Raw genomic sequence first — 16,345 nt, forward strand, 5'->3', positions numbered from 1 at the left:
CGCATAATTTCCAGTCCAAGGACCAAAAGGACGTGAACAGCTCCGAATATAACGTCATTTCAAGATAGCGGTAAATACAAGGTGACGTGAACGCAGCTTATTACTGGCTCTCACAACAAAAGTAAAAAGAAAAAACGTATGTGATTACTATATATAATATTTTTTTTCAAAATGCTGTAAATATGTACCTTATTAAGGTGAATTAAAATGCAGCCTTATTAATGAGCAAAACGTTCGGATGTTAAACGCACTATTTACGCGTGGCTGGGAGCAGGTGTAGATTTCTTTCGTACCAACTAACATTTGGAAAATACGAACATTTTAATGAATCTGAAAATTTACGCCAGAACCACTTTACACACGATTTACACAAAAATTCGTTATGCTCTTGTTTCATGAATGAGACCCAACGTGTGGACTTTTTACACCATTTCTCCTATTTCCATTTAGCAAAACTCATTGTTTTATTAACGACTATATCCACCCCACCCCTAAACCTACCCTCAGTGATTTACAGTGCATATACACTTTGAGCACATGCGTTCCCTGGGAACAAACCCACGATCGTGTGATCACATATTGTTATTGCAATGCTCTACCAATTGAGCTACGCAAAACCCGAAATATGATGCAGATAAAAGGGAACAATGCATTAAGATGAAAGTGTCCTGTTGTCGATAGGAGCGTTTACTAAAGTTGCGCCCCTATATTTCAGGATAGTGACAAATAACCTATATAAGCGTATTGGTTGCAGAACATGTTCTTGAAAAGGACAAAAACACACAAAATTGTACCTTAATAAACACTGTTTTAAATGAGTTAAAAAGTGTTACATGAACACAAAGCTGTGAGAAATAGGTGTCAGATCCATGTCATGTGTATCAGATCGTAAAGTGACAGCAGCCTAATAAACCTGCTGCTGTTTGTCTCATTAATGTTAATCAAAAAACAAAAGACAAAGACAAAAATCACTCACTGCTCTTGACTGAATAACTTTTGTAGGTTTAATAAGGACTAATCTATATTCAATTTATAATTTATACAGCGAAGACTTTGCACTGTGAAGACTGCATTTACCTGTTAGACCTACCTGAAATCTTAAAGTACTGTTTACAAGGTTACATGGGACAAAAACAATGAAAACAATAACTTTTGTGCATTTTAGTTGGGCAGATAAAAATCTGAACCATAGGAAAAAAAAAAAAAAAAAAAAAAAAAAAATATTATATATATATATGCCCTGATTGTTACGGATGCTGGTATATCAAACACACGAAGAGGAACAGTAACGTATAATAAGTCTTTACTAGCTAATCCACAGGGAGAAACACAGAATCCAGAGTAGAGCATACACCAAACATATCCAAATACAAACGAGACCCGAACAACAACTGACCAGACAGGAACTTAAATACGCCAACACAAACAAGCTGAACAGGTTAACAAGGGGGCGTGGTCCAATGAGTGTCCATGGTGTCTGAATGTGGTGGGAAACAGAACAAAGGAACACGTGACAATGCAAACAAAACAAACTGAAAGTCCATGTGACTGACATTACGCCCCCTCCCGGAAAGGCGCATCCTCGTGCCGTAAAGTAACAAAGGGGAGGGCTGGAGGGGGTTCTGGAGGTGGACGGCCGACCGAGAGGAGGTGAAAAGCAAAAGTCCATGGTGGAGATGGTGGAGTGATCCAGGGTGGAGCCTTGAGCAGAGGCAGATGTTGTGAGCTGACCCAGGCCACAGCTAAGACTGCGTCCCAAGGCGGCACCGGAGGGAGGAGCCATGGAGCGAAGATCATTGGAGCCGCCATGGGGATGACCGGAGGTGACGGCGACACGGATGATGAAGCCCACCGCAAAGCCAGAGAGCCGATGTAGTGGAGGGACTCCGAAGATCTGGGCGGCCGCGATGTAGCCGTAGTGACGATCCCCCGAGATGATGGTAGAGATCCAGAGGGATGAAGGCGAGCAGGAGCGACCGAGGGCGGAGGTGGAGCCTGAGGGAGGGATGAGCTGGCCGAAGACGAAGGGGTGGAGGGCCGGAGTGTAACGACCGGCCCGTAAGTCCGTGGCATTGGTGTAGCGATGCCCGACCCAGGTGGAGCCGACGTACTGAGGGAGTCCTGCGAGGCTGAAAGTCCGACAATCTCTGCCGGCATCGAGGGAGGAAGGAGCGTAGGCGCAGGAGTTGGGACGCCGGATCGAGGAGGACTGGAGCGTGCAGAGGCAGAGGGCGGAGCCAAGGGCTTCTCACAGCAGTGTTGAGAGGACTCCCAGAGGGCCCGAGTTGTAGCCTCACCACTGAGAGGAGGCGCAGAGGGACTGATGGGAGGCATCAATGAAGGGACGACAGGAATAGCTGGGGACTGGGGCAAAAACTGTGGAGCAGAGGAAGGTCCAAAACAAAAAACAGAGTCCAAGGTGTGCTGGAGAGGTAGTGGATGAGGGAGGTTGGGAGGGAATACAGGGCTGGACGGGACCAGCGGGGAGACGGACAGTTCAGGGCTGGATGGGACCAGCGGGGAGACGGACAGTTCAGGGCTGGATGGGACCAGCGGGGAGACGGACAGTTCAGGGCTGGACGGAACTAGCGGGCAGACAGGAACATAGACAGATTCAGGAGATAACAGAGGGGAAAACAAGACAACCTCTTCAACATCAAAAAAAAAAAAAAAATGGGGGGGTTGGGCGGGGCTCGCTTCAATCCCATCGAACTCCACTAAGACTCCCTCAGCAATGGTCAGGCACGCGTTGCTCAGGCTCCATGGCGATGTTCAGCTCGGTCGCTCTTGTGTGCGCTGGCATGTATGTCACGGCGGAGTGGCTCTCATTGCCTGCAGTGGGCTCGGGCTGTCGATCCTCGCAGTCGGGATGTTGTTGGCTGGGCACTGGGTAGCTGGTGGGGCTGGTGTTGTCGTCGATGATGTTAACTGTGAGCGGCGAATCACAGGACACAAGCACCCACTCGACGTATTCCATGAAGCTCCCTCGAGGCCCCCCCGGACAGTAGCGCTTTGGTGGGGGTGTTGAGGCCGGCATACAAGTAGTTGCAAAGGCTGCTGTCCGGGTAATGTGTAGATGGTGCTAGGAGCACTCGAGGGAGCGGTCCTTCTGCTCAAGGCAGAGCAACAGAAATGCAGGTGAGTACATGGTGACGGGAATACAAAAAAAGTGAAACACGAAAAAACACGAAAAAAAAAAAAAAAAACTGACGACAAAATAACGCCGCAACTGTATGGGTCGGGTCTTCTGTTACGGATGCTGGTATATCAAACACACGACGAGGAAGAGTAACGTATAATAAGTCTTCACTAGATAATCCACAGGGAGAACCACAGAATCCAGAGTAGAGCATACACCAAACATATCCAAATACAAACAAGACCCAACCAACAACTGACCACAGACAGGAACTTAAATACACCAACACAAACAAGCTAAACAGGTTAACAAGGGGGCGTGGTCCAATGAGTGTCCATGGTGACTGAATGTGGCGGGAAACAGAACAAAGGAACACGTGACAATGTAAACAAAACAAACTGAAAGTCCATGTGGCTGTGACACTGTTATATTAAAGGCACAGCTAAATGTGACATTTATTATAATGGGTTTATGTGAAGATTGTTTTAAGTTAACATGTTTTAAGTAAATGTTAAAATTGATAGCTTTCAATTATACTATAATAACTGTAGTTGAATGGCTATAATTAATGGCTAAAGCTGAGAAAAAAGATCCATTTAATAGAGACAACAGTATCAGTACTGTAATCACTTACACTGGCCTTCATTCATGGTGCAAGTTGCCATTAAATAAATAAAAATATTAAATAAAATAGGGCTATACTTTATATTGTTTCTACATTATTTTTGAGATTTAATGTGAAAGTATTACAATATAAAATATATTAAAAACTTTAATGTTAGGTGTGATTAATCACAATTTAAATATGTAAAATAATACATTTACATATATAAGGGGCTAATGAAAACGGTAACACCACTCTGCATACAGTGGATTTACAGTTAGTTACATTCTGAAAATGCACTGTTTAGATAAGTTTCACGCTGGAAAGATGGTAAAAAGTCAGTCACAATGTTTTCATATAAAGTACACAAGTGTAAATATCAACTTAATCATTTACCTGTATATCTGAAGGTTTGACGTCTGTCAACACATGGGTTCATTGGTGTAATCAAATCAGTCTGGCTTTTTATTCCAATCCTTACTCCTTGTCAGAGGCTATTTAGTTTGTTCACAGGATTAAGTTTCAACTTAAGTTGAAGAAAAGTTTAACTTAAAAATTTAAACACACTTGTTTACACTACAACATTGCCAGTCAATATGAAATCAGAACATTTCTGTTTCACATATCTTAAAGGATTAGTTCACTTTCAAATTAAAATTTCCTGATAATTTACTCACCCCCATGTCATCCAAGATGTTCATGTCTTTCTTTCTTCAGTTGAAAAGAAATCAAGGTTTTTGATGAAAACATTCCAGGATTATTCACCTTATAGTGGACTTCAGTGACCTCCAAACGGTTGAAGGTCAAAATTACAGTTTCATTGCAGCTTCAAAATAAATGCTCATCTTGAACTAGCTCTCTTCTTCTTCTCTATTAGAATTCCGGCAGTATAGACACTGCTAAGTGTATTACTGCCCTCAATAGGTTAAAGTTTGAACTAATTGTTATATACTTGCACTAGCATATTGTATATGACAATTTAGTTCAAACTTTGACCTGTGGAGGACATAAAATAGAGAAGAAGAAGAGAGCTAGTTCAAGATGAGCATTTATGGTTAAAACGTATAATTTTTTTTTTTTTTTTTTTTTTTTTTTTAGAAAATGAACGATGGTTTCTCTAGATAAGACCCTTATTTCCGCCTGGGATCACTGTAAACTGTAATTTTGACCTTTAACCGGTTGGGCTCCATTGAAGTCCACTATATGGAGAGAAATCCTGGAATGTTTTCATCAACCTTTAATTTCTTTTCGACTGAAGAAAGAAAGACATGAACATCTTGGATGACATGGGGGTGAGTAAATTATAAGGAAATTTTAATTTGAAAGTGAACTAATCCTTTAAGAAAGTGAAATGTCTTGCAACCAATAATTCACAGGGGACTACTTTAAAGTCAGCATCAACGGAAGTTGCTATAGCCTTTTCTTTCCTATTGTGATGTATTACTAGTCTGGCTATCACCAGACCAAGCTCAATTTAAAATTGAACATTGGTCTGGGGAGTTTGCTATGTAGTTCCTACTGCACAAGAGGCGTAATCAACGAGCATTAGTCACGCAATTGGATAGTCTTTCGACCAATCAGATCAACGATCCAGGTGACATACTTCGCAGAGCAATGAGAAAACTCCAGACAGGTTTACCGTGTGTCTAAATCAGCTCCCTAGTTCAGTAGTCAGCGCACTGATCAGGGAATCAGCCACATTCACTTTCATGATATACGGATTCACGGAACTAGGGAGCTGATTGAGACGCAGGTTTAGTTTGTATTGGTTTGTAGCATTGATCCGCAGTTTGCAGAAGCAGCAATGGCATCGAGCAATTTTTGCAGGTTGTGCAAAAAACATGAAAGTGATCGGTATTTACACCCACTCGAGCAATTTGTTTGCTAACTAAAGAAGTCATTCAGCATCGTCGAGAGTTTAAAAGGCGACTCTGATACTGTTCTGTTTCAGTGTCGTCCTAAACTACGTCATTGTTATGACAACCAAAAAGAATTCCAGTCAGCTTAGGCGGCGCAAGATTCAAGAAGCAGGAGACGAAACATATAACGTTAGAGCAAATAATAAAAATATTGTCTACCATCAAGGGGCATTGAAGTAAAAGAGTCCTGTACTCACATCGTGAAGCAAACCAATAGCGAGCAAGGTGGATAAGCCAGTCTGTTATTGGTTCCCGCAAAAGTGTAACAGCGCAGCAGAAATGAATGCACGGGTTTCCAGACTGAGTTGCCGAGCGAAATCAAATCGCCGGCAGATCAGGCTGGGTTTACCCAGACTAATGTATTACCCCAATGAAATGGCTTCTTGAACGAGAAAAAAAAAAAGTAGGGCAGGACTTTTTTTTTGTCCATCAGGAAAAATCTTTGTAGATTTGCTATTGCTGCAACCTCATGTGACAGGTTGTCCACCCTCCCCACCCACCCCCAAGCCATGAGAAACATCACCAGAGAAGAGACGTCACTGCAAGTGGGAGGGGAAGTTATTTTGACTGAAGATTACGAGGGCACATACATTTTAATTTTTTGATTTCTTGCTGACTTTAAAGAGTTAGCCTGAAGTAACCCTCCAAAGAAACAAATGCTTCTTCTTGACTCTAGGGGGTGCTGTGCTTATAGATGTGTAAATGAGGTTGTGCATCTGGTGTCATGGGGGAGGGGGGCACTTGGTGATATCTAAGGTGACCTGGATCCCCCCTGCTTCGCTGACGGTTCCCTCTACACCGTCACCACTCAGTGTGCATTCTGAGTAACGGACTCAGGGTTTTATTTTTGGACTGCTATGGAGCCTGTGCCTTCCATTTGAAGGAAGGGGGAATAGTTGAACTCAACATGAGTCTCCCGTTCTGACAGTCCAAGCTGGGACAAGCAGGCAGCCGCCGGACACCCCTGAACACCAGACACGCAGGTATAAAACCACAGGAAAACCGCTTGAAATTTGATATTTCTATCTTATGGTTATTATTATATGAATGCTTGGTGTAGAAGTGCATGCCATGTCTGTCCTTTGGGAATAGGCATTAATAGTTTGTAGCAAGCTAACTTGACAGTCTTAGAAGGTTTCTGCATCAGGGAGTGTAGTATAACACTGTTAAACTGAAATTAGTACTACCAGTATTTGTTTCAATGCAACCATACTTTGTGACTACATTATGCATGTCCTTTTCATTAAAATACAGTTGCTTATTTTCAAAGACATGCATAATTCATGCTTGTTTATATTTATAGGGGACCTTGTCTGAAGTGTCTTCATCTGTCTTCTGTTAATCATCTCTTGGTAAGTTTTTTTAAGAACATACTGTACATGTAAGTGTGTATATTGCTGTAGACTGTATGTCTTCACATGTACAATTACCTTTTTTTCACCAGGTGTTTGCTAAGAAGCAATTAGGCAGTGCATGATTTTACTGCTTTGCTATTCTTGCCCTTTCCTCTTTTGAACTTGCATCTTGGAAATTCTCCAAACTGCCCAGCCTACCAGGGCCTTAAAAGGATGACCTCCTCTCATATGGTTCTATGTGTCACTCTGGGCTGGAGACTTCTTTTACAAGCCCTTACAGGTGGCCTACATTCGCAAAAGATTGTGTTATACGGACACAAAATAAGTCATTTGGCTCAGTATTTTACACTGTAAAAAAATATAATTTCTTAGTTTTTGTATTTTGTAGTCAAATATCTTAACACTCTTTAAATAACATACATTTACTTATGAATCAGAAATTGCTTATGTTAAAATTTCAGTTTTTCTTACCCCCAATGGCAAATAGTTTTGTTTTGTTTTTTTCAAATATAATTAAATTTAGTGAGATATATTCTTACCTATATTATTGCATAAATTAGCCAGGTTTGTGATTATTTAATAAATATGAATACAATTTTTTAATAGTCTGGTAATAATCAATACAGTATGAAAGAGCAAAAAAGCAGCTTTTTGATTTATGAACATTGTGCGTCAACAGACACCACTAAATCTGATTGGTAGTAAATTTTCAGTGATTTATTATGTAATTTAATGTAGCTGTCCCACCTATGGCTAAAGCAGTGACTGCCCCCAGATCACTAGGCATTGGTTTACAGTGAGGGTGGAGAGTGGCAACACACTCTGTGACAGAGAGCAGATTACTTGCTTATTTGCTTTCGCCCTAAAATTAGGCCAAGAAGCCATCCTAGATGTGTTGTGGAAGTTTACTGCATGTGAACATGTCATAAACTGAGTCCTACTTGTGAGAAATAATATTGAGTGAAAAAAAAAATCGTATATTTGCATGTTACTTTGAGAATAAGCCAAAATCAAAATTAAGAATCATACAAAATATCAAATTTATTGAAATTTAAAAGCGGTAATGGACTATAAATCACATTCTTAATTTAACCATGATACCATTGGGTAGAAAAAAGTGTGTAACTAAACAAACAGGTTTATATTAATATTATAAATATGATAAATGGACTAATTCCAGTGTTTTCTTGAAAACCAATAAGTGTAGTCAATTATGCGTTAATCAAAACAATGAACAATAGCAGAGAGTGAGAAAATCAATGTCATATTTGTAATAAAATATAACACCAAGGAGTAAAACAAATTGGTAATGACTTAAAAGGCATATGAATCCACTGCAGGAATTTGCAATATGTTTTTTGGATTTTCTACTATGCATCTACTATTTTTTATTTTATTTTCAAGTCTATTTAAATTTAACAACGTGTCAGAGTATAAAAAATAGCATAGATAATCAATATAAAAACAAAAATTGACAAAAATCGTAAATATCTGTTTGAAGTTCACATTCAGTTCATACTCATACATTTTTAAAAGACAGCTTAATATCAGCACAAATACTGCAGAAAAATACTGGGGAAAAATAAAATAAAAAATTCAGAGAAGCTTTTTAAATTGTATATATGACAAATAGATTGTAAGAAAATTTCCCAAATACTTGACATTAGAACAGTCAAAAATGAAGCAATCATCAAAAATCAAAGATCAAAATCATCTTGGTGGATCAGAAAAGATGTAATTGCTGAATTAAATTCTTCACAAATCATCGCTGGATAATTCACCTGAAAGAAAAGAAAACAACAGTATTAGTGAATTAGCTGATATTTTAATTCATTCAATTGTCTATTTTCGGAATGGTTTGCACTTTGTTAACATTAATATAAAAAATAATCATTATTTTCATGTTCAGTGTATACAACATGTATTATTTATTTGTTTCAGGGGGTTGAAGATTTTATGGCTGTCAATATTGGCAATGCTGCCCAGGCAGGCCTGCTTTCCCAGCAGTACCCACCACCTTTGCTTCCCAAACCTGGGAAAGAAAATGTCCGGCTCCAGAAACTACTTAAGAAGACAGCAAAGAAAAAAGCTGCTGCCCAGGCCTCACAACCATCGGTCCCCTTCCGCTCAAGCCTCTCTCCAGTAAATGAAGCAAGCCCTGACCTGGAGCACAGTGATCACTCAACTCCTCCTAAGACTCCAGAGACACCTTTATACATTGGCACGGTACACCCACGTTTTAACGTCCGACCACTGTATCAGCATGTAGCATCTCCTTATCCTCATCACAGAGGATTCACTTATGGCAAGACGACAAGATTTTCACCACAACCATATGTAGCTGTGGGCCACACCGCTCCCCAGCATCTAGCTCCAGCATTTCCATCCACAGCCTCACCAGCACCTGGAGTTAACACACATGCTATAGCTCCTATCACTATTCTACAAACTGCACAAAGAGTGGAAGTCAGCTCAACTCTTACCACCCATGTAATTACCTCTAAATCTCCAAGCCCTCAGCCAATTGTTTTGAATGTTTCTAGAACAGCAAAACCATTGTTTGAAGTTCCTCAAATCACCAATTATACAGCAAAGTCAGCAGGTTTGAGAACACCTTATGCATCACCAACCAGGAGTAAAACACCTACTGCAGAGTTACTGAGAGGCCCGACACCAACATTTGAGGTTAGAAGGATAGTGACACCAACAGCGGAAATAAGAGACAGAACACCAACCAGAGAGATCAAAAGGGTTACACCAACACCAACATTTGAAATAAAAAGAATAACCCCAACTTCAGAAATTAAGAAAAGCGAAACTCCAACTTCTGAAATCAAGAAAGAGACAATTCCATCTTCTGAAACGAAGAGGGTCAGTACTCCGACTTCAGAGATAAAACAAAATGCAACACCGACACTTGAGACAAAACAAGGTACAACTCCAACACTTGAGATAAAGGGGGTTGCTACACCAACTAGAGTAAAAACACCAACATTTGACTTTACCTCAACAAAAACTTCTTCAGGGCGACCCAAGACACCCTCAGATCATGTGTCACGTCTCAGAGTATCTGTTATTGAGATTTCAAGACCAAATCCACTTTTATTTGCTGTTTCTCCTGTGCACATGGAGGGCAGAAGATCCAAAACACCAACCACAAGCTTGGCTGGTCCACATGATGAAATTCATAAAATTTCAAATCAGGTGAATAACACCAATCGTTCAGGAATATTCCAAAATGGGGACATAGATGTCAAATCAACTGAACCCTTAAAAGAAAAAGTGGATATGGCCACTTCAGAAAACCTTGAGTCATCAAAACCAAAGACTCAAATACAGGAAAGCCCAAACCTTAATGAAAATGAACATTCAAAGCCTGAAGCCCCATCAGCACCCAAATTTGAACTTGCACAGCCTGGTTTGTCTTCAGTTGGCTGTCAAAGGCCATTATCTAGAGTTCCTCCATTTGCAGGTCAAAGACCCAAAACACCAACAGCACCTAAATCCAAAACAACATATTATGGATTGACTCCTGCTGAATATGCTGCCTATGGAGGAATAAAGAGTTACTCACCAAGTTTTAGTATTTCTACACCAACTGTGCTACCAAGTGTAGAGGAAACTCATCTCCCAAAACAGGAACCTGTAGTACCTCAACCTGATGATAATGTGACTATGACAAATGACAAGTCTGAAGTAAAACCTAAGGAGCAAGGTGAAGTCCAGCCACCTCAGACTGTTGTTGTTAAAGATGAAACTGCTGTGGTTGCTCCACCTCCAATGGTTCCAAAGGCAGCATCTGAGCCAGAAGCAAACTCTGTAGGGGACATTCCCAAGCAACCTGTGCCAGAATTAAAAGCAAAAATTCCTGTTGTTAAAATTCCAACCATTGTGGTATCTGTAGCTGACACACCACCATCAGAAGCAAAAGCACAGGCAATAAGTACTGTGACACCAAGAGTCAGAACTCCAACCTATGGATCTCCCAGACTTTCTCAAATGACACCAACCCCTCCAACTGCACAGAAAACTCAGAAACCTGAAAGTAAGGCTGTGCAATTATCTAACCAAGACATGGGAAAGCCAGCACTTTCAAAGCTGTTGGAAGGTAAAGTTAATGCTAAACCAAGCAAAGTACCAGAGAAGCCAACAGAGACAAAAATGTCTTTGTTAGAAAGAATTAAGAAGCAGAATCTTGCATCTACTTCTTCTGAAAAACCTCCTGAAAAAGGAGAGGTTAAAGATGTGGTTAAGCTTATGGCTAAACCAAAAGAAGACCAAAAGGACATTGAAATAAAGGACATTGAACCTGAAAAGGTTGAAAGAGGAGAGACAAAAGCTAGTCCCCAACAGGAGATCAAGCCTACAGTGGAAAAGAAGGAGGAGGGTGAAGGCCCTTCCCTATCTGTAGAGCCTCTCTTGAAGGTGATGCAGAAACCAAAAGGCATGAAGTCAAAACTCAGTGGCTGGTCTCGCCTTAAGAAACACATGGTGGTCGAAACAGAGGAACCCAAGTTTCCTGAGGCAGAGCCTGGGTCAAAGAAAGACGTCCCTGCCAGCGCTGATCAAAATACAAGTGAAATGCAAAATACGTCTGAAGATGACGCTAAGCTTAGTGAGAGCCAGGACAGTAAAGACTCCCCTAGGGCAACAAAAATGTGGGATGCTGTCCTCTTCCAAATGTTCTCCACCAAAGAGAACATAATGCAACAAATTGAAGCCAATAAAACCGAGGAGCAAAAGAAAATGGAGGCAGAACAGAAGGCGCCACAAGAGATTCCCTCATTTGCGCATCGCTTGCCAGTTCTCCTGTACAGCCCACGGTTTGATGCCAGACGACTAAGAGAGGCAGCTTCTAGACCAGCAACAAAGTTTTCAACAGTTTTTGAAATGGGACTCATAGGCCGCAAAAATAAAGACGAAGAACCAAAAGACTTTAATAGAACAGCCAAAGGCTTCAGTACTTAAAACACTGATGCATATCTAGATAACATATAAATAATAGGCAAGGATGTTGTTAGCTGTCATTGCGATAGTAGAGTTGTGTTTATTATCTAACCCAATTCTTTACCTATAACTTTTAATTTTATAACTTTATAACAGGTCAGTTGGCAAATGCACAAAAAAAAAACATTTTGCAGTACTAAAGTAATTGTCCACTTGTCAATTTGCATTAACCATTTAAGCTAATAAGAATAATGAATAAAAACAAAAATATTTTTGAAACCTAAATTAAAGAGTTTTTGCTTAAGACTTTCAAATCTCAGCTTGACATTTTATAAGCATGTTAAATACAGTAATATTTTGATAATACTTACATTTATCAAAAAGTAACACAAAATCTAACAAATTTCAAGTTGCTTTTTGGGGGGGGGGGATGAAAATGTGAAATATATGCAGTTTTTAGTCATCTAAAGATATAAAGTTACCTTAAGGCTTTAGGAAACTCTTTTTTAATGTTTTTTATATATATATTACAGTAAAATACAAAATCTTTTTCACAGCAATTTTTTTACAGCTAAATAGTGCTTAAAGGGTTCGTTCACCCAAAAATGAAATTTTTTTACATTAAAATTCATTAATTACTCACCATCATGACGTTACAAACACGTAAGACTTCCGTTCATCTTTGGAACACAAATGAAGATCTTTTTAATGAAATCTGAGAGCTTTCTGTCCCACCAGAGATAGCCTATGCAATTGAAACTCTTAAGCTTCAAAAAGTTCATAAAGAGATCAGAAAACTAATCCATGTGAATTGAGTGGTTTAGCTCAACCGAATCTGAATTCTGCGAGAGAACAAACCTCTTACGGAAGCTCAAACGTGCTTGTTTATATGTTTATATGTGAGTAAAAGCCTAAATTAAATCTGTTCATCATACAAAGTGATCAAGTCTCTTCAGAAAATTTAAACTAAACCACTCAATTCATATGGATTAGTTTTTCCGATCTTTTTATGAACTTTTTGAAGTGTCAATGTTTAAATTGCATAGGCTGTCTATGAAGGGACAGAAATCTCTCAGATTTCATCAAAAAGATCTTAATTTGCATTCCAAAGATGAATGAAAGTCTCATGGGTTTGGAATGACATAAGGGTAAGTAATTAATGAGAAATTTTTGGGTGAACTAACCCTTTGATGAAGGATAGATTTGATGTAAAATGGCGTTAAAAAGTCTTTGTTAATATAAGCCATACATATACATACATTTTGTAATTCTTCTTGTTGACTTTAAAGAAAACATGGTGTCAAGGGACAAAGTGCTATTGTATGTTTTTGAAGGTATGAACAATTGAGTGCAAGGTTTAGGTGGGTGGGAAAATTGGAAGTGGTTAACCGTGGAAGAAAGTTTTAAGAGATAGTATAAGAAAGAGATGTATGCAGTAAGTATGCCTTATTCGTACTGAAAGCAAGGCATGGCACACTCTGCAGATTGCATACTTGGTGCTCAGTGTTGACAATAGCTTTCACTGATGGAGCCCTCAAATGGGCTTTACAAACCATAAATATAAATGCTCTGGTGTTTCCATGTGATTAGATGAATAACAGTGAATGCTGATTGTCAACTCATGCATGTTCTCATTTCAGGCTTAGGTGATGTTAAGTTTGTAGGCTTGGCCTTTTTTTGCATGATTGTCTTTTGTTGCAGAAACCGTCAGACTGAGAATATTTTCTCTTTACTGACAGTGATGTGTATAATGCTTTGCATTTTAAGCTGCACTGTACTAGATTTAATGTTATTTTATATTTTTTCTAATAAAATACCTGTTTTAAGAGATTATATCATTATTCTTTTGTATGACATCACTTTAATTACACTAGCCATTGAATGAAAACATTTGCATTGTGTTAGCAGCTTGCTGTGATTTGTTTGAGTTATAAGCATCAAATATATGATCAAACAGGCATATGAAAACCCTGTAGATTGCAAGACTCAGAAAGGTTAAAAGAATTGTCAGGTGTTTTCATATATAGCCTATTTTTTAACAATCATTATATTATCTCTCCACAATTTAGTTTTAGTCTCCTTAACTGTTTGTTATATTCTTATTTCAACAACATTTTGAACTAGAATACTAGTAGGGAAAAAAAAGGAAAAAAAACGAATAGAACAGTAACATTTAGTGAGTGAGATGAGTTTAAAAAGTCTATTTATGGCTCTCATTACAAAAGAACAGTGTCAATTCTTTTGAGTGTCAGTGTACTTTTGAGGAAATGCAAATCATCCCATAAGGCACTGGGAATGTGGTTCTTTTTTCAAAGTATGTTTTATCCTCTAATGCTACAACATTCAATATTTTTAAACTAATTTTAGTTAGCTTGCTATGTAGCTAGTTTGGTACTAGATAATATTACCTAGCACACATCTGCAAAAAATCACCACGACTGTTCACGACAGAGTTTTTTTGTTTGTTTTGTTTTTTGAATCATATTGTGCTATTTTAACATGTTCTCATAAGGAGTAATTTTCAACAGAACGGTTTTGTTAATTTAAAAAGCTTTAAAATTTGGGATACATTGAGTAAAATAGAAGAATGTGTCTCACTTGATTTTCCATTTGGGTAGACACAGTAACGATCCCCTTCAGTGGAAATCTTCTCGTATTTGCCATGGCCTGTCACAACAAACTTGTACCGTTTACCTGAGGAGGAGACCTAAAATATAAAAGGTGAGTAGAAGAAATGCTGAGAGGGAGACATTAAGCAAGGGACTCATTCTCAAACCATTTTTATGATTTTGAGTTTTATCAGTACAAAATTCTTATCTGAATATTTACCCTTCCTCCCAGTCCTGACTTCTCAGCTGTAGAACCTTCTCCAATAATTTCCCACATGTTCTTTTTCTGCAGAACATCTCCAGGTTTAACATCCTGTGAATGAACGTTACAAGGAACAATGAACATGGCCAAGAATTACTTTATTCTCTAAAAAATATTCTTCTAACAAGTCTAGGGCTTTCACTAATGATTTTGGCAATCGAGTAATCGATTGAATATTTTTTGATGATTAATCGAGTAATCAGATCTTTTGTGTGTGTGTGTGGTAATAAAAATAGACCTAAGTGAACAATAGCTTTTAAAATGACTTAAAATGCATATATAATAACAATGAGGAAGTAATAATGGGTTCAAATAAAACATCAAAAGCAAGTAATTATTTGTTTTATTGAACAACACTGTTAAAATCCATAATGTAATGTACATAAACTTCATTATGTAATAGGACTGTGCTATGAGATCTCGCAATATTAAAATGTGACGAGTTTTCTCGATGAGTGAAAAGCTGTCTCGCGATATCGGCATGACGGAGTGTGAGGGTGAAATTAGCATAAAATATCCCACCACTATGTTTACATTACATTTCGGTACCCACCACGGCACCGTCTCAACTCTTATAGACAAAATGGCCTATAGAGGGCCAAACAACTGATATGTAGCCTAACTGGGGCTTAAATGAACAGAGCCCTCAGCAGAAAGACTCTCTATGATGAGAGGAGGCCAAACACACTCAATTCCAAAGACACTTTACCAAGGCATCCTCACAGATTTGACGACTTGATGTCGCTGTCTGACATAAGTCCAGATGAGCAGAGGCCTCAGCAAAATGACCCTAATAGTGAGCAGAGGCCAAGCATACTCAACTTAGACAACTTATCAAGGCAGCCAAAAGAAGGGTGAACCCTTGATATGTAGCCTAATTGGGGCTTAAATGAACACTTGATCCTGTCTAACTGGAGCTAGAGCAAGTGGAGGCCTCAGAAAAATGACTCTCAATATGAGAGAAGGCTAAACACACTTGATTCCAACAACAGATTATCAAGACGACCTAACAGACACTTGATATACTATCAAACTAGGGCTCAGATGACTCAACTCCAAAGACAATTATCAATGTGGCCTATAGAGAGCCAAACACCTGATGTCTCCGTCTAGTCGGAGCTCAGATGAGTGGAAGCCTCAAAGAATAACTCTTATAGTTAGAAGGTCAACCGTACTCACCGAAAGCCAAGGTGGCCCAAAAGGTTCGAGGTTCACCAGACATTGCTGACTAGCTGGAGCTTAAGTGAGCAAAGGCCTCAAAAAAATTCCACTCTGTAATGAGAGGAGACCAACCAACTTAACTTTACAGACAACTTACCAAGGCGGCCACAAGGGGGCCAAACACCTGAAGTCACTGTCTCACTGAAACTCACTGAAACACAGAGGCCTCAGCCAAGCACACTCAAAAATGAAAAACATTTCACCAAGGTAGCCTACAGAGGGCCGAACACGCGATGAGACCGTTAAGCTGGAGCTCAGGTAAGTGAAAGCCTAAACAGAGCAGCTCTCT

The 16,345-nt window shown here is 39.3% G+C and overlaps 2 protein-coding genes across 4 annotated transcripts in view; one reads left to right on the forward strand and one right to left on the reverse strand.

Moving 5' to 3' along the window:
- Positions 1-6,345: 6,345 nt before the first annotated feature.
- On the forward strand, positions 6,346-12,654 carry prr33 (proline rich 33). Its single transcript, XM_067380259.1, has 3 exons — positions 6,346-6,645; positions 6,966-7,014; positions 8,959-12,654. Exon 3 carries the CDS (start codon positions 8,974-8,976, stop codon positions 11,983-11,985), a length of 3,012 nt encoding a protein of 1,003 aa, XP_067236360.1. The 5' UTR covers positions 6,346-6,645; positions 6,966-7,014; positions 8,959-8,973; the 3' UTR covers positions 11,986-12,654.
- Positions 7,639-16,345, reverse strand: part of lsp1a (lymphocyte specific protein 1 a) — a 47,221-nt gene continuing 38,514 nt past the window's right edge. For 2 of the 3 annotated variants that reach the window (XM_067380261.1, XM_067380260.1), the window contains exons 11-12: positions 14,794-14,886; positions 13,094-14,671 (exon numbers count right to left, since the gene is read on the reverse strand). In XM_067380261.1, the coding sequence (XP_067236362.1) occupies positions 14,486-14,671; positions 14,794-14,886 (279 nt within the window). In that variant the 3' untranslated portion in view covers positions 13,094-14,485. Of the gene's footprint in view, positions 8,799-13,093; positions 14,672-14,793; positions 14,887-16,345 lie in introns of those variants that run through there. The other variant, XM_067380262.1, reaches the window with a different exon arrangement.

This window comes from Chanodichthys erythropterus, chromosome 24 (assembly GCF_024489055.1).
Source record: "Chanodichthys erythropterus isolate Z2021 chromosome 24, ASM2448905v1, whole genome shotgun sequence".
In the NCBI taxonomy this organism is placed as follows: domain Eukaryota; kingdom Metazoa; phylum Chordata; class Actinopteri; order Cypriniformes; family Xenocyprididae; genus Chanodichthys; species Chanodichthys erythropterus.